The sequence below is a fragment of the Elephantulus edwardii genome, unplaced genomic scaffold, assembly GCF_000299155.1.
Source record: "Elephantulus edwardii isolate Elephantulus edwardi_28Jun2011 unplaced genomic scaffold, EleEdw1.0 scaffold00105, whole genome shotgun sequence".
Lineage (NCBI taxonomy): Eukaryota > Metazoa > Chordata > Mammalia > Macroscelidea > Macroscelididae > Elephantulus > Elephantulus edwardii.
In genome coordinates, this window is record NW_006399855.1 from 2,416,530 (window position 1) to 2,438,181 (window position 21,652).

General features: G+C 40.0%; 1 protein-coding gene across 5 annotated transcripts in view; it reads right to left on the reverse strand.

Moving 5' to 3' along the window:
- CELF2 (CUGBP, Elav-like family member 2) overlaps window positions 1-21,652 on the reverse strand; it is a 474,025-nt gene that overhangs the window by 43,197 nt on the left and 409,176 nt on the right. For all 5 annotated transcript variants that reach the window (XM_006891845.1, XM_006891848.1, XM_006891846.1 and 2 more), the window contains one exon: window positions 20,196-20,330. In XM_006891845.1, the coding sequence (XP_006891907.1) occupies window positions 20,196-20,330 (135 nt within the window). The remainder of the gene's footprint in view (window positions 1-20,195; window positions 20,331-21,652) is intronic.

Below are 21,652 nucleotides of genomic sequence, written 5' to 3' on the forward strand. Positions count from 1 at the left end.
GCTGTCGAGTCAGAACCGACACATAGCTGACCTTCGGCAGGTTTTCTGAGGCTATAAATACATGAGGAGAGTCCCCGTCTCTCTCCTGAAGAGCAGCTGGATTCGAATCACCTGCCTTTGGATTGCAGTCTAATTGCTAACCCACTACCATCCTTGCCTCCGGTGCTGATGCATGTCATTCTATGTACTATCCAGTTGGAGCGGACTCTTCATTGACCCGCTAGTAGGTTTTAAGAGGCAGTAAATGACATAGACTGGTACTCCTCATCTTTCTCCCAGGAAGCAGCTGGTGAATTTGAACCACATGCCTTTGGGTTGGCAGCGCAACTCCTTACCACTAAGCTATCAGAGGTCCCTGGCTGATACATAATGGATGTTAAATAAATACTTATCGAATAAATGAACAAGTGAAAATTCAAATGAAGGCTAAGGAAGGTAGTCTGGCTTCCTCATTTAGTTTCTCTTAAAATAAGACCAATATGTAGGTCTTGAAGTGGGCAAAGGGCATTCAATTTCGCCTTATGCTCTGGCCTCACTACAGTCCTCTTATTATACCAACTGAGCCTATGGTAAAGGGAAGAAATCTCATCAAACAGTTTTTCCTGCTTGCAGACCAAAGGAAGGGTGAATATTTTAAGAACAGGCTTGAGGAAGCCAGCTGTTGCCTTGATGACACAGGGACCGGGCCAGAGCAGGGGGTGACCAGATGCCTACTCTCAATTCCCCAAGCTGCCCCCCCACCCTGTTACCAGGCCCTTCCTCTAAGACAGGAGAGGGGGCAGACTGAATTCAAAGGCCATGCTTTAAGCTCTCATTTTCCCTTTAACTGGAACCAGGAGGACACACAATAAATGTTGGACTTCTTTCTTCCTTATTCTATGTAGAAGGTAGGTTGATGAACAAGAATCCCAATTTGGGGTGAGTCTGACTGGCAAATGTCAAGGGACTTTAGCTATTCCTTGGTCTTTCCACAGCTTCCAAATCCATTAAGAAAAGTAGGAAAATAGCCATTAGAGGCCTTTTGATCTCTCATACTTAACCATGTCTCTATCTGAATGATTCCACAGAAATGTCATTTCCCCCTCGTCTTTTATCACTGCATCTCCGAGTCATATCTAGGATAAATCTAGCCTGCAAATAAGTTTGCATTCTATTTTTCTCATCTTATCTCTCCCTCCTCATACACATGCACACTTTTCTCTGGCAGCAAAAACTCCAGCACGACAACATTATCAGAAGACAGCAAGAATCTGCCTTCAGCACATTCATTAAACACTTTTCCATGGAACAATTAGACGGTGAAGGCATTAGTGGCTTTGTGGCTTAGGAAATAAAATAATTGTAAACACTGAGAAAATTGCCTCTATCGCCCAAACATACACAGGACACGGGAGCCTGCGGTTGCAGTTCTGCCTCAGATGAGCGTGGATGCCCTGTTCCAACTGCGCGGGGAAGATTGTGAGGAGGTAGAGTAATTAAGCAATGACACAGGCGCTATCATCATTAGCTAATCACAACCCTAGGGCATTAACAAAATACAGAGTGTCTCTTCTCCCATGGGGTCTAATTATTCCACAATAACCACACCTCTAATTTTAATTTATTCCCTAATTTTTTTTTAGTTTTTATTTTTATTTTTTTTTTTTAGGGGGAAGGCAAGTAGTGATAGAGTAAGAGGGGGCTGTTTGTGCTGTAATAGGACTCTGAGATGTTCTGATCTTACTATGCCACGGTGTGTAACAGGCACATTATCTTTTACCCCACAAATGTGATTAGCACTTTTTTCTTTCACCACCACTTCTAGCTCAGAAGGAAATTGGTAAGAATGTGTTGTAAGACACGTTTGGGATATGCAAGTCATTGCTGATTGACTGGAAGATGGCAGTGATGAAAGTTCAGCGTCTAAAGGACTAGGAAAGAAAGCTCCGTGTTTGGCCCTTGAATTACTGTGGAAGCATTAATGCCCAACAGAAAGCATTTTGGGAGGTGAAGAAGTGATGCAGAAATTGATGTGTGTTTGGGGATCATATACCAGTGTTCTAAGTTATTGTTAGCTGCAGCTACTGAGTTGATTGAGGTGAACTCAAGTGCTGAACAGAACGGTGCAGGTCTGACCTCCAAGGTATATTTGGGTGAGCTTGAACCACGAATCTTTTGGATGGTGGTCAAGAACGTAACTACTGCAACACCCAGGGATTCTTGTTTTCCTTCTCCTGATAGGCAGTCTCCTCCCATGTGATTAACTTCCTCTGAAAAACTTACTGAAGGATCAGCTATGGGTTGGTTCCGACTCGACAGTACTCAAAACCAACAACGTCTGGTGTCATTCTCACTAGGCAATCTTCTGTCTATTTTATTAGTTGTCAACACGAGGGTACCTTCCTAAACCTGCTACCATTGAATTGAGCCTATCCTGGCCTCATTTTTAGCATCTTTTCCAGGCCTTATGATAAATACACTTTCTACAGGAAGGTGCAATTTGGGGCCAAAAAGTATAAAAAATAAATCTGTATTACTTCACTATGGATTTATAGAAACTCAGTATGCATGGATCTAATAAGACTGGAACAAAAGAAATGGAAAATTTAACCTGTTTCTCTTGCAATGATATTTTGCTTATTATTTCCCCCAAGAAAAGTACATAATTTCCCTTAACTCGCCCAGCTGTTTGTTTTCACAGCTGGTCATGGATACAAGTTAAAAAAATAAAGTAAAATTGTGATTTCCTGGCAAAGGTTGGGAGATTTAAGTGGGAAACATCCAGAAATATGATTCCGAGCTCACAGGTGTTTGAAAGCTACATGGGTGGGAGAAGTGTCAGCTCACCTGCTGCTAACAGCCTGTGATACCTAGGGCAAATCATCTCACTGTGCAAACCTGTTTCATCCTTAGAGCATAAGTGAGGCACCAGGACAGCATACCTAAAAGACCTCTTCCAATGAGAAGATTTAACCAGACTTTGGACCATGGAGAGAAAGAGTGAGAAAAGGAACTTCTTCAAAAAGTAAGAGCAAGTCATCAGGAAGTAATGGAAACCCGTGAGAATGAATGGTGCTCACTCCCAGGATGGCTTGGAAAGGGGGCAGTTCCTCAGACAGGTGGAACTTTTTGGTTTCAGAGGTAGATTTCTCCTTTGGATAATGTGACACCGAGCTTGGTAAGTGTCAGGAGATCATCAAACATGATTCTAGAGTTTGAAAAGCTGTGAGCCTGTGGTTGCTGCCTTTGCAGATGGACAAACACAGAGCACAAAGCCAGTATGTGTTTTGTGTTGTTGTGTACTGCTGAGTTGGAACTGACACATAGCTGACCTCCTGGTGGGTTTTCAGAGGTAGTTAAGCCAGTATATTGCTTGAAATACAAAGCAGCATCTAAGGGCCTCCAGGCTGGATTCAAAATAGTTGGCATGGTTGTATTTTTAGGTGCTATTAAGTCAACTGCAACTCACTGCAACCCCAGGAACTACAGACCTGAATCCTGTCCTTGCCTGTGCCATTCTTTATCATCTCTGACATGCTCGTTGTCTTAATAATTGTGTCATCTTATCTTGCCTTGGTCTTCTAGCCTTCTTCCTTTCCCTGATGATGTCCCTTTCCAATGACTGTCCTTCCTCACAACATGCCACAATATGTGAGATGTAGTTTCACCTCCTTACCTCGAAGGATCTCCCTGGTTGCATTTCCTCCAAGACAGACCTGGCAGTCTGTGGTTTATTCAGTACTAGGAAATCCTGTCTGCACATGGTCCTCTTGCTCTGTTTAAGCTATTACCATCTTACCTTTTTTATGTACCATCATGTTATGTAAGGTATGCGGGGAAATCAAATCTGAACTATCACAGAATGTTCTCTGTCGGCTGCCTCAGTTATATACAAAAGTAGAACGAAGTGAGGAAAGAGGTTTCCCTCTTTCCTTTTCTAGTCTAATATTTTTAGGGAGAATGCTAGTTTTCCCAAAATCCAAGAGACAAGAAAAATACGACTATATGTGGTCCAGAAGAGTAGTGTTAAGTATTACTCTTAAATAATAATCTTTCCCATATGCCTCACTATTGTTTTTTTAAATAATTAAAAAGCACTAGGATGTTAAGAGTCTCAGCCTCCATCTCAATAAGGAAAATCAAAAGGAACAATCCCTTCCACAAGAGAAAATTAGAGATTAAATCACTTGCTCCAAATCACTTTCCCATTCTTGATCTATGATCTATAAAGATAAATAAAAGGTTAACCAGTTTATTCTTTAGATTAACTTAAAAAACCCAAAATCAAACAAAACCTCACTGCCTTGTATGTGAACTTATCCTCATTTCAACACTAGATATATAAATTATAGGTCTATATGGGATCTACTTTTTTGTCTTCAATTCTTTCTATCTTTACCAATTCTCACTTCCTTCTCATCTCTGGAAATCAGGATTGGCAGAGGTTATTCCTTGTTCTAAGGCTACAATGTCCACTTAGCATTTGTTATGAGCTTGGGCCCCATCAGCTTCTACGCTAGAGCTCAAGTAGAGGGAGAGCAGCATCTCAGGTGGAGATGGACAGCTGTCAGGGGTTCAGTGGAAGAGATAATGGGAGGACAGAGCCTCACAAGACACTGTTGCCAGGGCCACAGCAGAGGTGGGTGGGAGGGTTTGATCATCTCCTTTTGACAGCTTCCCTACTTTAATTAGTTCATCAGTTTTACACTTGTCTGTTTTTGGCTTCTGCTTCTCATTTGCTCCTTTTCTTAACATATGCTTTCCCATCTTTAACAAAGCACCTCCTTCTGTTTACTTTGTTACTTTTTCTAACTTACAATTTGTAAATTGTCAAAAGTTTATGAAACTGTTATATGTAATTCTTGCCTCCACAATCTTGTTTCTTAAAGACTGGGAGTTTGAACACGCCAGCCACTTTGGGAGAGAAAACCATAGCAGTCGGCCTCTGTAAAGATTACAGTCTTGGAAACTGTCTGGTGTTGTTCTACTCTGTTCCAACAGGGCATTCTGAGGTGGCATGGGTTCTACACCACGGCTCTGAAAATGCCACTCTGAGGTGAATCAACTACCTAACTGCTAAATTTGAACACCGCTTCTCTGCCTTCTCTTTCTTCAGCACATTCTTGCCTGACAATCTCCTGCTTGGCTTCTCAGATACTATATAATATCCTGATAGCTCTCTTTAGATCTCCTGTTCCTTCTACTTCAACTACAAGTACACCATTTAAAGCTTTATATTAGGTCCTTTTCCATGTTTATGCTGGTACTTCTAGCTCATTCACCTGTAGGCTTCAATTGGTCTACCTCCTTCCTCTGCAGACTAAGACCAGTCTGATCCAAACCATATTTTGGTCCCCCCCCTCACCCCCCAATTGATTCCTATGCATCTGAAAGTTGGACACTGAGAATAAAGATGACAGAAGAATTGATGCCTCTTAATTGTAGTACTGGAGAATAGCACTGAATATTGCATAAGAACAAAGTCTTTCTTGGAGGAAGAACAACCACAGTGCTCCTTAGAGGCAAGGCTGGTGAAACTTCATCTCACATACTTTGGGCATGTTGTCAGGGGGTGACAGTACTTCGAACAAGACATTATGCTGGGAAAAGTAGAGAGTCAGAGGAAGACCCTCAACAAAATGTATTGACACAGTGACTGTGACAATGGCCTTGAGCATGCCAGACATGGTGAGGATGGCACAGGAGAAGGGAAGATTCAGCTCTCTTTTCATGAGTTGACTAGATGATTCTTAACAACGATTTCTCTCCAGCTTCTTCTTTCAGTTCATTGCTCTAGCTCAATCCCTATGGGAGAAGTGGAAATCTGATATACAACTGTCTGCTATTCAACTGTCTTATGGATATATTTAAATTGCTTTCAGGCAATGTATGTGAAATCAGATCTTCTTTTAACAACATGTTCTCCTGAATACCCCACCTCTACGACTGCTCACCCAAACCAAGCACTCTTAAACCATCCTTATCTCTTCCTCCTTGCTCTTCCTCACAGCAAATTGGTAGATAGTCTAACCATTGACGTTCTTGTGCTTAAAGCCCTGAAAAGACTTCACTGGCAACAACAACAAAAAATCCTAAATGCCCTAGGCATGGCTTTTAGGGCCTTTCATGGTTATTATTTCCCATTAATCCTTTCTATACAGCTCATGCTTGTGAAAAATGAGGACTTCCATCTGGTGAAAATAATCTTTGTCTCACATTTGGCACATTTAGTCTATTTTCCAGTCTACTTCTCTTTCAGAATCCTACCTATAGTAACAAATTTGGTTCAAATGACATTCATTCCTCTATGAAAATGCCTTGCATTTCTTGCCACTGTTACCTTGTACCTGACTGACTTGCTGCTCTCCAGCTAATGTACAGACTGTAGCATTTTGCTTATTTTTTCTGTGGCTACCGAATTTAGTTTTCCCTAGTTCATAAGATTGAACCACAGATAAAGTAATTTTTTTTTACTTTTTCTTTTCAAAACTTAAAAATGCCTCATCAATCAAACTTCTAAGAAGAAAAAAACTGACCATGGTAAGTTTTGTTGATTTTCTACCGAATATGACACATAAGATTGAATACGGCCTTTCATCAATGCAGAAGTGATAATGCTGCATATTAACAATGACATAGACAAAAGAACTCACTACCAACTCATAGTGACCTTCAATGGGATTCTCAAGGCTGTAAATGTTAATGGGAGGAGCCTGTCTGTTGCAGGATGTTGGGGAAGAAATGGGAGTCTCTGGCCAGGACAGATCACCTAAGCTCCAGGTAAGTGCAAGCCTCCCAACGCCCTTTAATACAGGAAGAGAAAGCTCCCCTGTGTTTGGCTGTACTGGCTTGAGAAAACTCTCCACATGGGAAGACGGCTGCTGTGTTTGTTGAGCTGGGAGTGGTCTGCACAAGGCTAAGGTTATCCTAACCAATCCACATGTCCCACGTCTCCAAGCCCACCCCCTCCTGTCTTTCTGTTTACCTCATTGTATATAAGTGCAAAGCAGATCCCAATAAAATTGAGCTGGATTGACTCTCTAATCTCCCAGAGTGGTGTATCTCCATTGTGCTTAGCCCCATCAGAGTGTCGCTGTTAAGCTGCTGGTGAACAGACAGCGACACCTATCTTTGTCTTACAGAGCCAGTGGCAGATTCAAATACTAGAGACTCTTTTGTTTGGTTAGCAATACATCACCGAACAAAGCCCCATAGACAATATGGAATTGTTGCTATGTGCTGTTGAGCTTGAAGCATTTCATACCTGATCTTCCTTCCAGAGGGTTTTCAGAAGCTGTAAATTTTGTAAAAGGGATTGCCTGCATTACTCCTGTGGAGCAGCTAGTGAATTCGAACCATGTGCTCTTGGGTCACAATACAACTCTTTAATGCTAATCACCCAGAGCTTGGATAATATAATGGGACTGTGAATAGTTTTATTATGTAGCTGTGTTGTTGTGCAGAAGACATACTTCTGAGCCCACCAGGGTGTCTGATATAAATGTGCCCCACTAGATGGTAGATGACTTTGCAAAGTAGTATGTTTTTTTTTTAAGGATTTTTTTTTTAAAGGATTTATTCAGACCACAGCACAGACTCGGGTGCCATTAAAACAATCCCATGAAGAATTAGTGTCTAAGAATATTAAAAATCAGCCTCAAAGAATAAAAATCACTTAGCAAGTGAGAGCCCCAGGAAGGCACACAGACCCCCTGTACTCACAAGACGACAAGATCCAACAGACAGTACTTAGGGCCCAGGTGGAACCGACTCGCTTAAGTCTGAGTGTGGGCTCTGCGGCAAAGTGATGAGGCGATGAACCATAAGTATCCTGACCCCCTCAGCTGTGCAGCTTTTATTACGCTTTAAATTAGTTCAGGACTATTAAGAGACTCCATTCTCTTCTAGGTCAGTGGCGTCTCATAAACTGTGGGGCCCATTCACTGGGCAGAGGTTTCCTTGATTGCAGGGGCTCGCAACCCTCTGGCGGATCAGCACACAATAATGAATTAGAGAATTAGCTGCGGTTCTGACTATCTGGACCGAGACTCTTCTCATTTTCTCCACAATAAATGAAATTCGAAGGTAATTCCATGTCAAAACTCCCAGCACACGCAAAGCCCATTCAGTCTTCTTTGGTTAGGAGGTGCTTTCATGCTTTTTTATTTCTCTTACGAGCAGGATAATCAATGTCAAATAAAGAACCATTTACAAGAAAGAGAGGCCACTCCAAGCCATTATTTTCCAAAAAATGAGTTTCAAATGCCTAAGAACTTTTGAAAAACTACATTGTCATGTAGTCCACTGGGAAGACACAGTGTAGCGATACCAAGCACATGTATACCCACTGGAAAACACTTCCTGCTTTTTATAAAAAAAAGCAAACCCACTGTCATTTAGTTGATTCTGCCTCAGGCTGACCCTATACTATGGAGCAGAAGTGCCTCATAGAATTTCCAAGGCTATAAATATTTTTAAAAAGGGACTGACTTATCTTTCTCTCATTGAGGGTTTCCAAGAGTCAAACTTCTGGTGAACAGGTGAATATTTTAACCATTGAGCCCCTAGGGATCCTTTCCTAGTTTTACCACTTATCAAACCTACTCTCAGAATAATTACTACTCTCAGAGCTTTTTGTTGCCCTCATTGTAAAGACAGGAATAAGGAGCACCACCTTCAGATGATCAAAGACTACAGCCTTCTCTATGGATTAAATCTCAACATCAAGAAGACAAAAGTTTCCACCCCTGGGCCAACAGGCCACACTGTGCTAGATGCAGAAAATGGTGAGGCTGTCAGCAATTCACAATCCACACCCGTGGCAGCAGCAGTCAAAAGAGTCAAAAGTTGTGTTGTATTGTGGAAATCTGCTGTCAAGGATTTCTCCAAAATGCTGACAAGTGAAAGATATCAGTTTAAAGACTAAGGTATGCCTGACCCCAGCCATGGTATTTTCAATTGCTTCTATGCATCTGAAATTTGAACAATGATTAAGGATGACAGAAGAAGAACCGATGCCTTTGAATTGTGGCGCTAGAGAAGAATACCAAATATCTCCTGGTCTGCAAAGAGAATAAAACAATGTCTATCTTGGAAGGAGTCTACCCAAGGTGATTCTTAGAGGCAAGGATGGTGAAACTTCGCCTCATATACTTTTGGCATGTTGTCAGGGGGGATCAGTCCTTGGAAAAAGACATCATACCTGGAAAAGTGGAAGGTCAGGGAAAGAGAGGAAGACCCTCAACAAGCTGGACTGAAACAATCAGTGACTGTAACAATGGGCTCAACCAAGTCAGAGGTGCTGAAGATGACGCAAGATAGGGCAAGGTTCAGATCTGCTGCTCGTGGTGTCACTACGAATCATGGGCAGCCTGCTGATACCTAATACCAACAACAAATGTGTAGAAATGCAGTGACACTTGAAAGAAAGCAAGAAGGTTCCTTCCTATGTAGCTCGGTCTCCCTTACAAAATATTTGTCAAGAAAAGTTCACTTTTGTTTTATTGGCTATGCAAAGGCATCTGACTGTGTGAATCACAACAAACTGTGGCTAACATTAAGAATGGGAATCCCAGAACACTTGATTATGCATGTGTGGAACCTATACTTGGACCAGAAAGGTGTTGTCTGAACACAGCAAAGAAATATTGCATGGTTCAACATCAAGAAAGGAGTGTGTGAGGAATGTATCCTGTCTCCATACCTTTTCAATCTATATGCAGAACAGATGATAAGGGAGATTAGACTTTATGAGGAGGAAAGTGGCATCAAGATTGGAAGAAGACCCATCAACAGCCTATGTTATGTAGATGACACAACCTTACTTGCTAAAGTTGAGGAGGACCTGAAGTGTTTGCTGCAGAATTTTAAGGACTGTAGTCTTCAATATGGATGTCATTTCAGTATCAAGAAGGAAAAAAAAAGTCTTACCACTGGGCCAACTGGCAGCACTATGATAGATGAAAAAGAGGTTGAGACTGTAAGCAATTTTATCTTGTTTGTAAATTTAAACAAATTTATCTATCTCTTGACCACAATCAACACTCTTGGCACCAGCAGTCAGGAAATGAAAAGATTAATTTCATTAGGGAAATCTGCTGTCGTGGACCACTCCAGAGTCTAGAGACTATGGTGTGTCTGATTCAAAATATGGTCTTTGCAGTTCCTTTTATGCATCAGACAACTGGACAATGACTAAGGATTAAAGAAGAATCTATGCATTTGAGTTGTGGTGCTGGAGACCAGTACTGAACATACCATGGATTGCCAAGAGGAAAAAACAGGTCTGTCCTGGAAAGGGTGGAAGCAAGTTACTCCCTGGAGGCAAGAATTACAAAGCTTTGTTTGAAATACTTTGGGTATGTTGCCAGGAGGGACTAGTTCTTAGAGATGGATGTCATACTTGGGACAGTGCAGGAGATCCTGGATGAGATGAATTGACATAGTCAGTGACTGGGGTAATGGCAGTAGGTGTGTCAGAGATAGTGGGATTGGCTCAGGACAGAAAAGTTCAAAGCTATTGTTCATAGGGCTGCTATGCATTGCAGGTGACTCAAGGGCATGTAACAACAGAAGTACTAATTCACTTACACTGATACTCTAGCCAACAACTGTGGATAGAAAGAAAAAGAATGTTTTCCCAAAAATCTACTGCTAGTACTGAATTGTTGCTGTTGGTTTAGGATGCTGTAGTGTTGACTATAACTCATAATGACCCTTTGAGCAACACATTTCAACCTTGTCCTACCTTGTACCATCTCATGATGTGTCATGCTGAAGTCCATTGTAGTAATCACTGTATCAATCCATGAATAACACATGTAAATGTGGTTGAAATAGTAAATGTTTTGTCATAGATATGTTACCATAGCATTAGAATATGTTACACGAGAACAGGACGTCTGTCAGCTTTCTCCAGTGATATGTTTAAAGTGCTTGGAATAGTTCTAGTAGATTTCTCAAAAAATATTTGTGAATGAATGAGGGGGAAAACCTACCAGGAGATTACTCATCAGTACAGTGACATTTAACTTATAAAACTCCATCAATATTTAGGAGAATAAAGTGAGCCCTATAATATCAGAAATTAAGGCATATATAGAAAACTTCTTGAAAGAAAGTGGAAAATGCTGACATTTGTGGAGAATACACAAAGAACTGGATGTGAATTTCTGTTGCAATACGTGTATAAAGCTATGTGATGGATTCCACGTCACAAGTAAACAGCTCATTTTAACAACTACTTGCACTTTCCCTTTAAACCATTTACAAGAGTAGCAAGTAAAAGGGAAAGGGCACTCTGGTAGCCCAGTGGGGAAGGGACTATGCTGCTAACCAGAAAAAGGTCAGCAGTTCTAATCCACTCCAGGGGAGAAGACTGGGTAGTTGAATCCTGTGTGGTTTACAGCTTCTGAAAACCCACTGGAGGGTCAGCTAGGAGTTGGTCTGACTCCACAGCAATGTGAGAGTCAGTCAAGGAGAAAGCTGACTATTTTGAGATCCATTTCTTTTCTTTGATAATAAAGAAGGGAGTGGAGGGGGAAAGATGGGCATTAAGAGAACTGGTAAGGCAAGAGACCTGGGTAATCTTCAAATGAATGACTAGTCCCCAAGTGAATAAAATAGTCAAATAATAGAAGTAAAATGATGCTGAACAGCTAACTAGGCTCTTGCTTTTTCTAACCAGTGTAGGCAGGCCTGAAGGAAGAGGGTGGGAGTCAGCAAAGTGCACATAATTAAGGGGAGCTTTTAGAAGAGGATTTGTTGTTATGTCATCTCTCAAAAGCCCACATTAGAGTAGGTGGTTCTTTTGAAAATGAAATGCCACAAGACTCTTATTCTTTATCATGACATCAGAACATTATGAAAGTTAATCTTCATAAAATACCTGTAATAAGACATTTCTTTATATAACTCTATTCTAATGTAACTGAGTATTGATTTGTTCTCCAGAAAGCTGTCATGTGTGACTGATCCCCTGCAAGGTGTGGCTATTCTGGATTAAACTAAACCCGGGGTCTGGAGGGCACTCTGGTGGCCAAGTGGTGAGAAGCTCTGTTGTAATCCTGCAGGCATGTGGTTTGAGGCCACCAGCCACTCTGCTGGAGAAAGATGGGCAGTCTCCTCCCATCCAATTAACTGACTCTGAAAGCCCAATGGAGAGTCAGCTATGGGTTGGTTCTGATTCTTCAGTACATGACAGCAACAGCAAGGGTCTGAAGGTAGGTCCATAGACCCTGTAAAAACAGCTTCATGATGCTCTGAGTGCTTCTTGGAAATCCATGTTCTGTGTCGGACAGAGTAAATGTCTTTCACACATTGTTTTTTTTCAGGAACACGTTCACTACTAACTCAGTCCCATATGGATAAATACTGTACAAGACCAATATTGTAGAATGTGTATGAGGATCCAAGGGGGAGGGAAAAGAGGGGCACAGAGGGGTGAGGCTGGGCAGAGTGTGTGTGTGTGTGTGTGTGTGTGTGTGTGTGTTAATCACAGGGTCACACAATTTGATGGTGGAGGTGTAGGTAAAGGAAATGGGAAAGATGTGGTGCGAAAAATAAGGTATACAAACTTTGTAAGTGAAACAGTATAAAATAAAACAAAACATTTCTTTAAAAAAAGAACATGTTCACTTTGATATTCAGTTAAGAATTTCAGCACCTGCATGCAAGGTATTATTCCAAACACAAGTGGGATCACAGATAACAACAGATTCCTCCTACTTTAAAAGAATTTGCCATCAAGGAGGACAGCTAAGGTATGTGCCTAAATAATATTTCTGCAGAGACTATATAGTGCTTTAGCAGAAATATACAGACTACACTGGTGCAGTTTGGGAGGGCAATGCATACAAGAGTCATTCATTCTACAGGCATTGACAGAATTATAATTCTGCACTGGGTACTTCAGGCTTTCCCCCTCTCTGCCCTCAAAGAGTTTCTATTTGACCTAATTTTAGAAAGAGTTAACTATCAATTTAAAATTATAATGTGGATGTGGTTAATCCTTACCCCAAGGCTTCATGGTGGGACGGCATGTGTGCTGGCTCTTAGAAGGGAAATGGGCTATTAAAAGTCATTTTATTAATTAATAGTAATAATTTTTTACTACAGTTTAATGTACAAAGGTAGAATAAGCTATACTTTTTATAATATGCACTAAAAACATCAGTTTTATACTCTACACATTAATCTTCTTGAATACAGACACTGCAACAAATTAATGAGATAGGGAATTTTTGTAAAGGACTAGGGGAGAAGGCTTTCTGATTTTGAGGCAGAGAAGCCAGCCGGAATAAAGGCATAAAAGCTACAGTAGTGACAGTAGGATTTTCTGATGTGGCTGGAGTGCTTGGGAGAGGTGACAATGACATTTTTAGCAGCGTAAAATAGGGTCTGATAAGGATGACCCTGAAAGGAGTTTGTTTCACTCTTGCTTGGTCAACCACGTGCAAAATGGACCAGGGTCCAAGCTGTATCAATACAGGCACCGGATTAAGAATGAGACCTGTTCCTGTTTTTAAGAATTTGTAGATAAGTTGGTACAGGTGCATGTAGTTATGTTGTTGTTGTTAGGTGCCACTGAGTCAAGTACAACTCATAGGGACCCTATGAACAAAAGATCTGAATCCTGTTCTATCCTGCACCATCCTCACACCTCCTGACACACAAAAGCCGATTGCAGCAGCTACCACATCAATTCACTTGTTTGAGTGCTTTTTTCTCCTTCAGACCCTTCACTCTTCTCATCATCAGGCCCTCACCTCCTAGTGAGATGCCCAAAGTATGTGAGGTGAAGCCTCATCAGTTAGTGCATGAAAAGGATATTAGAAACCTTCCTGTGTAGCAACTGAAGTTCACTGTGATAAAGACTTTGTTGCAAAGTATAGGAGTTGGTTCACCTGTTTCAAAATGAAGGCAAATTTCTATCACATTAAAGGGCAAGTGGGAGTTCTAATGACTAGAAAATTTGTAACCCATGTAACCTTGGGACTGCTTGTAGTGCTAAGGGAGAAAGGGAGTTAAAACAAGCGCCTTATTCAGGGCAATGTCAAGAAGTCTATCTGGAGAGACAACCAACTGGGTCATAGTGATCCAGGAGGTGTACAAGTGAATCGGAGGCTGGCCTTAAAGATACCATTCGTCAATGATTCAAGAAAGGTAACAACAATGTTAATATACTTAATGGGGTTAGGGAAGACAAAGAGGAGGAGAGGCTTGAGGAAGGAGCTTTCATTTTGAGGTTGCAGGATCACTGTCATAGCCCTAAGGAGATGGCTTTTCTTTCTCTTTTTCCTCAACACTCTGTGTCTGTCATTTCTTTCAGGGCCTCAGCATTTTTCTATAGTTTGTTACTGTCTCCATCTTTCTCCAGTACAACAGATGATAAGTTTGAACTGCCAACCTTTTGGTTAGTAGTCTAACACTTAACCTTTGCACAAAAGTTGCTCTTGTAAACAATGAATGAATGGAATTCCAAAATCTCTGTAGATGTTCATTGAAATTAATAATAATAAAAAAAGAGTTTAGTATAAAAAAAAAAAGAAAAAAAAGAAAGTTGCTCTTCTTGTCTGAACTGCCTCATAGCTGACTCTCCAGGGCAGTAAAGGGAGGAAGACCGCTCATCTTTCTCCTATGAAGTGATGGGTGGATTCCAACTGCAGACCTTTTTTTTTTCCAAAAAAGAGAAGGTTCTAAAATGTTGCTCAAATTCATTTATGAATCACATCTCTTCTGAAAATGCAAGTGCTCAACTGATACAAATGCAGATAAATGTAAAGTGGCGACAGAAACCTTTTGTAAAACTGAGAGTATAAAATGACTGTGACACCAAATTCCACTTTCTGTTGCTTACACAGTGTTCAGCCTGGTGCTCTTCTCCACCACCCACTGGTGACATAGGTGTGAGCATTTAAAGAAACCACCCATTGGTCATTTTTGTGAGGAGAGCAAGAAGTGTTTGAATCACATTAAAAACAACTTTAGTCTGTGCTAACCTCAAAAAGTCTAAAAGGAAGGTTCACCATCTCTTTAGAACTTTGTGTCTGTCACAGCCTTCACGAAGGCAAGTGAGCACCTTGAAGACGGGGGCAGGGAGGAAGATCACCTAGAATTTAAGCTGAAATGATTTGAAAAGCCAGTGGTGGGAATGGAAAAAATGCTTCCTAGTCTTTTAAAATGCCCTACACTAGCAAAAGAAATTTTCTATTATCCTGAAGTGTGCATGTGATAGAGTCTGCACTGATGGAAGCATTTGGAGAATTTTAAAATATCTTTCCTTTTAAAAGGAGAAAATAGAAGAAGGTCAGAGGAATAATGTGATATATAAGTGCAGCATTATGTTTTAGACAGAAAATGCCAGAGAAATGTTCATATGTGATAACAGTGATGCTCTCCACCAAACTTTCAAAATTACCAGACAAAAACAACACATCTACAACCTGGGCAGAAGATAATATTATTATCTTTCTTTAACTCTTAGCTGCATACCTGATCAATGGAATGCCTCTTTATACAAACAAAGCAACATACTCCTCATAATAAAAGGATCAAAGTGGGCAAAGAAGAAATGATTGGAGAATTAATTAACTAAATCAAATAATAAAGTAAACAAGGAAAAACTATCATGTCAAAATAAAAGAAAGAAAATAAAAATAGCATGATAAAATGAGGTTTCAAAAGACCCCAAGGAGTAGGAAACTCCTAAAAGATATAATATGCATTTACCTGGTTTTATTCTTTCATGATTTAATTTCTAATTTTATTTACTACCAACTGATAATTCTAGGAAACAATTATTCTAACCATGAGCAATTTAAACTATTTTATATTAATTTTTAACTATTTTAATTTTTATTTTAATTTTTATTCAAGGCCAAGACACAAAGGAACCTATTTATTGCCTAGGGTTTGTGTTCTGGGTGTTTTTTTTAACAAAAATTAAAGCCTAATCTTTTATGTTTTAGAGCAAAGACCTTAAAATAATTTATAATAATGCTGTGGGGAGATTATCCCTGGGTATGTAAAGTTGAAATGATAAATTTATAATTATTTAAAAAATAATAATTTGGAGGACTGGATTTGTCCCTTCCTAGATGATTTTTTTCTGTAATTTAAGAAATGGTATTTAAAAGCCAAGTAAAATGGTATTTAAAAGCCTTGGCGGAAGCGCTGGCATGAGTTTTCAACACAATTTTACAGTTTGATGGGACTTTTTACTGGTCCAACAGCAAGAACTATTTATTATTTTTTTAAAAAAATAAAGGCACTGGACTTGGGGACAGCTCCCAATCCCCTTTATTTAATAGGAAATTGCTCTGATTAAATAGAGTCATGAATGCTACAAACCACATTTTCTGTGACTTTGAAAAAGTCCCTGATGGAAATTAGACTAATAATTTACTTTCACTTCACAGCTAGATTTTTTTTTTAGTTACACTTAAAAAAAATAATTGAAATGTAGATTTAAATAGTTTCTGCTGCACCACTTAAGGATTCTAATGAAATACTTGCCGCTATTATGCAAAGCATTCCTCAATAGAGAATAAAAAAATCACTCTCAATGATGCCTCAGTTAGCAGAATCGACAGAAGTGAGGATGACACAAACACACACACACACACACACACACACACACACACACACCTCAGAGCACATTTTCCCTTTTACAATATAGTCTCAGGAACAAAACTAAGTATGTCTAATACATTTAAAATTTATTTCTGACAAAAACTTACGACTAGCTTCCCTGGCTGAGCGTCCCATATCTAAGGATGGTGTCATCTCCTCAGCACAAGGCGTGGAATGGATGTGGCCCACCGCCCTGGTCTCATCCCCTGCCCCTCCCTTCTGCTGTGTGCTCCTGGTTTCTTTACCACTACAAGGCCCCTCTAGGCTCTCTCCTGCCTCACAGTCCTTTCATCAGGTCTTTCTTCTGCCAAGAGAACTTAGCCTGCATGGTTGGTTGGCTTCCTGTTTTATTTTCCCCCTTAATACTTCATTCTAGGTTGAAAATAAAACAAAACCCACTTTCATTCAACAATTTCTAGCCATAATGCTCAATGGTATTAGTTACATTCTTCTCATGGTGTGAACATCCATTTTCATTATTTCTTTTGTAGTTGTTTCCACTTTCATTGTCTTAAACTCCCCGTCCTTCAAACTTTCTTTGCTTTACTATAACAGGTGCTGTCCCTTTGGCCTTACATATGCAATTTGTTGTTGCTGGAAAAGGGCCTAATACTCAAAGGAACTCTGCTGACCTAGTGGGTAATGATGCTGCCAATTCACAGACAAGCCGTTTGATTCACTGGCTGGTGGGTCAGCTATGAGGCAGGTCCAACTTGTCAACACTGAACAACAATATTCAAAGGTGACAGACTTTACTTTTTGAACGAAACTTTGTTTACAGGTGACTTCAGGCTTTTGATTCAAAGTCTGATGAATAACAGGATATATTTGATTCAAGTTTTTGCTCCAATGCCAGCTTCTCAGAGAGATCATCCTTGACCATACTAAATGAAACAGCCTTCATCAACTTCTTTCCACTCTCTGCCTTACTCTGTTTTGTCTCTTTTCACAGTACTTATCTACTACATGTATGTAGCTATTGTGAGGTGTTATTGAGCAGATTTTGAACCACAGGGACCATATATGATAGTGTAGAAGTGTCTCAAAGGGTTTCCTAAATGGTAATGTTTACAGAAAGAAGTTGAAAGATCTTTCACCTAAGGAGTTGCCGGTTGGGTTTGAACTTCCAACTTCTGAGTTTAACTGCTGCACCGTGAGGGCTTCTTATTACATGTATATCTATAGCATCTAAGACAGTCCCTAACTTTACAGTCACCTCATATATTATTACTTCTTGAATTACATTATTTACACCCATCAGTTATCTGCTTTTAACCTTGGCTGTTTAAACACACCTTATTTGAAAGCAGAATAAATGCTTCTAATATTAATTTTCATTCTACAAAGGAAGAATTTATTTTGAATAGTGAAATGAATCCCACAAACAAAAGGTCATATCCCCTTATTCAAAATGTCCCTTTGTGGTCTGCCTTCATAATAGCAGAGTTAATATAGGAAATATATCAAAGTTAAATTATTTAAGCACTGACGTCAAGGGGTAGGTTATAGGACTTACAGGACTATTTGCTTTTCCATTTCCCCCCCTCTATCTTGCTATCTACAGGAGCCTTGCTTATATAGTGTTTAAAGAATTCAGCTGCTAGCTGAAAAGTTGGCAGTCAAAACCTACTAGCTTCTCCAGAGGAGAAAGAAAAAACACTTTGCTTCCACAAAGATGTACATCCTTGAAAAGCCGATGGGGCAGTTTCACTGAGCCCAACAGGCTTGCGAGGATTTGGACTCCATGTGATTGCAGGGGGTGGGGGTGGTTTTTAAAAATTGTTGTTTGTTTGGTATCTATGAGTCAGTAGTTTTCCCTGGTTACTCTTTGAAGACAAAGGTCAACATTGGAAATATTAATTTACTTGTGTCAAATCAAAACTTTCTCTCTACAGGAAAAAAGTTAATCCTCTTTCTGCTTGTGTAAACAAACCATAAAGCACTCAGATTCTGATTTTTTCCTCCCAACCAATATAAAAGAAAATAATGTTAAAAATAACAGCTTCTCATTAATAAGAAAATGCATATACTGTGTGATTTTAATGTAAGCATTTCATAGTCCTCCAGAGGTGGTAAATTATTAAAGAACTTTCCAGTACAATTTATAAAACACACATTTTAAAAAATGCAGATAAATTAAAGAGGCTAGTATTTTTGTTTTTGATAAAAGAAAACTCATTTTTATAAAGGGGAAAATGTAAAAAAAAGTTTCTTTTCAAAAGGACTCACTCATTTCTATAAGAGGGAAAAATTCATTTTTATAAGGGGGAAATGTCATAAATATTTCTCTTCAAAAGATTGCTCAAAAAATTTTAGAAGTTTATATAGTTCATTAAAATTATAAGTTATTGGAAAAATAGGGCTTAGCACTTACTTTCCAGGAATACTATTAATTGAATTAAATAAGACCCACAGATAATCAAGACACATTTTAAAAGACATTTTAGAGAATAAAGTCAATGTGTTTAGGTGCTGTTGCTATGAGACCACATTAAAGACAAACTGTCAAACCTCTTTTAAATCTCTCTTAGGTTTCTTCTTCAAAAGTCTTCTCAGGGTAAAATGTGTCACATGAGTACTGTTTTATAAACAAACCAAGGACTACTGCTTTTGAGGGGTCCACAGGCTCAAAGAACATGCTTCACGGCTCCCTGAAGGCAAAAGCCTTCAGAAACTAGTATGTAGTGTGCTCTCTTATTTTGTGTTTTCTTGAAAGAAAACTTGGCACTGCTACATTAACGTTGTTTCAGTATGAAGTGACACTTTGGAGCACAGCTGATGGGAGGGGGTCATGGGATTTTCAAAGTCAGAGAGAAGGAAGCTTGGAGACTGTCCAGGTCAACTCCTCCACATAACAGAGAAGGAGGTGAGCTCATCTATCAAGGTCGAGAAAATTCAGAAAGAAAGCCATCAAACATTCCACTGTTTTGTTTTGATGGAGTTGTTTTTTTTTTTTTTAAATTTTTATTTTTTAACCACAAGACAAATCATGGTTTCTTAGCAACCAGATTATGCCTGGCTTGTATCAAAAGAAAAATGGCATCTGCCTTTGAATACGGCAAAAAAATTTTGGAGGGAAAGAGGGGAAAAAGACTTTAAATTACACAGTCCAGAACCTGACCACAAAAGAACAAAGATGTTCCTTCCTCTCTAAGCCATGAATTTTAAAAATCAAACGTGGAAGATGAAGGTGATGTGAAACAGAAAACTAGAATGATCAGAGGGTTTGTGATTTAACAAAATGAAAAGGGGGGGAAGAATAAAACCCTCAAAAACCTAGGATTAAAAAAAAATATTGTCTGAAAGCTCTTCACAATGTTAAAGACAGAAAAGAAAGAATCAAATGGATGGTACAAACAGTCTAAAATTAATCTCTAATATGAGAGATTCTCTTGCTGAAAACTTTTTCCAGTTTTTCCTTGGAAATACCATGTACACCTTCAAATTATATTCCAAATGTACACATGTACCAACTCATCAATGACTGAATCAACAGCCCAGATGCCTAGGGATAACGTCCTTCCTTTTGGACAGGGACTGGGCTGCTCCTTGGCATCCCTGGAGGGAGGGCACAGCACTCTTACCGGGACTCGTGAGGGCTCCCAGGGCACTGCTCGTTGTGGACAGAGGATTTGCATTGGTGGTGGTGGCTGAGGTCTGGGCCGCAGCTGCGGCAGCGGCCAGTGTTGCCAGGTTCTGTAACTGTAAAGCATTCATGCCTGCAGAGGGGAGAAAATGGCATTAAGCACTACGGCCAACTTTCCCAGTTTCCAAACAAGAGAAGGTTAACGAAGTCACCGGGGGAGATGACGCGAGCAGAGGAGCCCAGCACCGATCTGTGTGATGTCATGCTCAGCAGAAGCTGCCTTCCGTGGTGATGGGTGCTGTCATTCCATAGGATGGGCTCCCTATCTCTCTTCTCCAAGGAATTCTGGGTTGTGGTGACTGGAGTGCTGCTAAACTCAAACTCTTTTGTTCTGTGTTCTATAATTTTCTATTCCTAGAGAGTCAACAGTAAAAAAAGAATCCCTGAATTCTGGCCCACACCTCTCCTCAGGAAGGTCACCCAGGTGAGGCACTGACTGTCTTAGTTCAGGACACACTTTCCACTTGCCTCCTTTCCATTTTGTAAAGATTAACCATAAAGAGAAGGGAGAGATTTCTCTGTATTGACCAGCCACAGCAGGGCCCTGTGGACTGGCAACCTCTACTATGTTGCTGCGTTGGGTGTGTGTGTGTGTGTGTGTGTGTAAAGTAAGATGTGGGCTTTAACAGCTGGAGAAAGGAATTCAGCATAAACTCTCAAACCCTCAAGTGCATAATATAATGGTTATTACAGTCATTTCTTAAACATTCTTCTCTGAAGTTTTAAACCTGTTATTTACCAGTAGTCTGACTTCAAGCACATTATCTAAGCTCACTATTTCTTGACTGGTAAGAGGTAGTTTAATCAAACCTTACCTCAAAGAGTTGTGAAGATTACATAAAACAATGAAAACCATTTACTTGGTACAGCCTGGGATACAATGTAAGTAACTGGGAAGGATGGGAGTCTTTCTGGCCAAAGGTCAAGCAGTGTCATATTGATGAAGACGGGAGTTGAGAAAGCACTGATCTTATTTTTCAGTACTACTTTAGAAAAATGGGAATGAGCAGAGCACAGGAGCCTTGTTGTGTTAGTGCAGTCCCACTGAGATGCAGGGAGAGGATTGTACCTCCTGAAGCAACTTGAATGCACGGCATACATCAGTGTGATGAGAGCTTCCAGTTTTGAGTTATTTTGTGAAAGGTGAGATACATTTGTACTGATCGATCTGTCTCTCTCTTAGTCCTCATGTGAATAATGTTGCCCTAATGTTTTAATGATGTAAACCAGATGACCAGACTACACTGCCAGTAGACAGTTTAGAAGCATACAAGAAAGAGTCAATGTCAACATTAAAACCCATTTGGCAGGCGAGCTCTGATGGCCTAGTGGCAGGAAACTGCACTGCAATCCCAGAGGTGCGCGGTTCAAATCCACCAGATGCTCTGCTGAAGA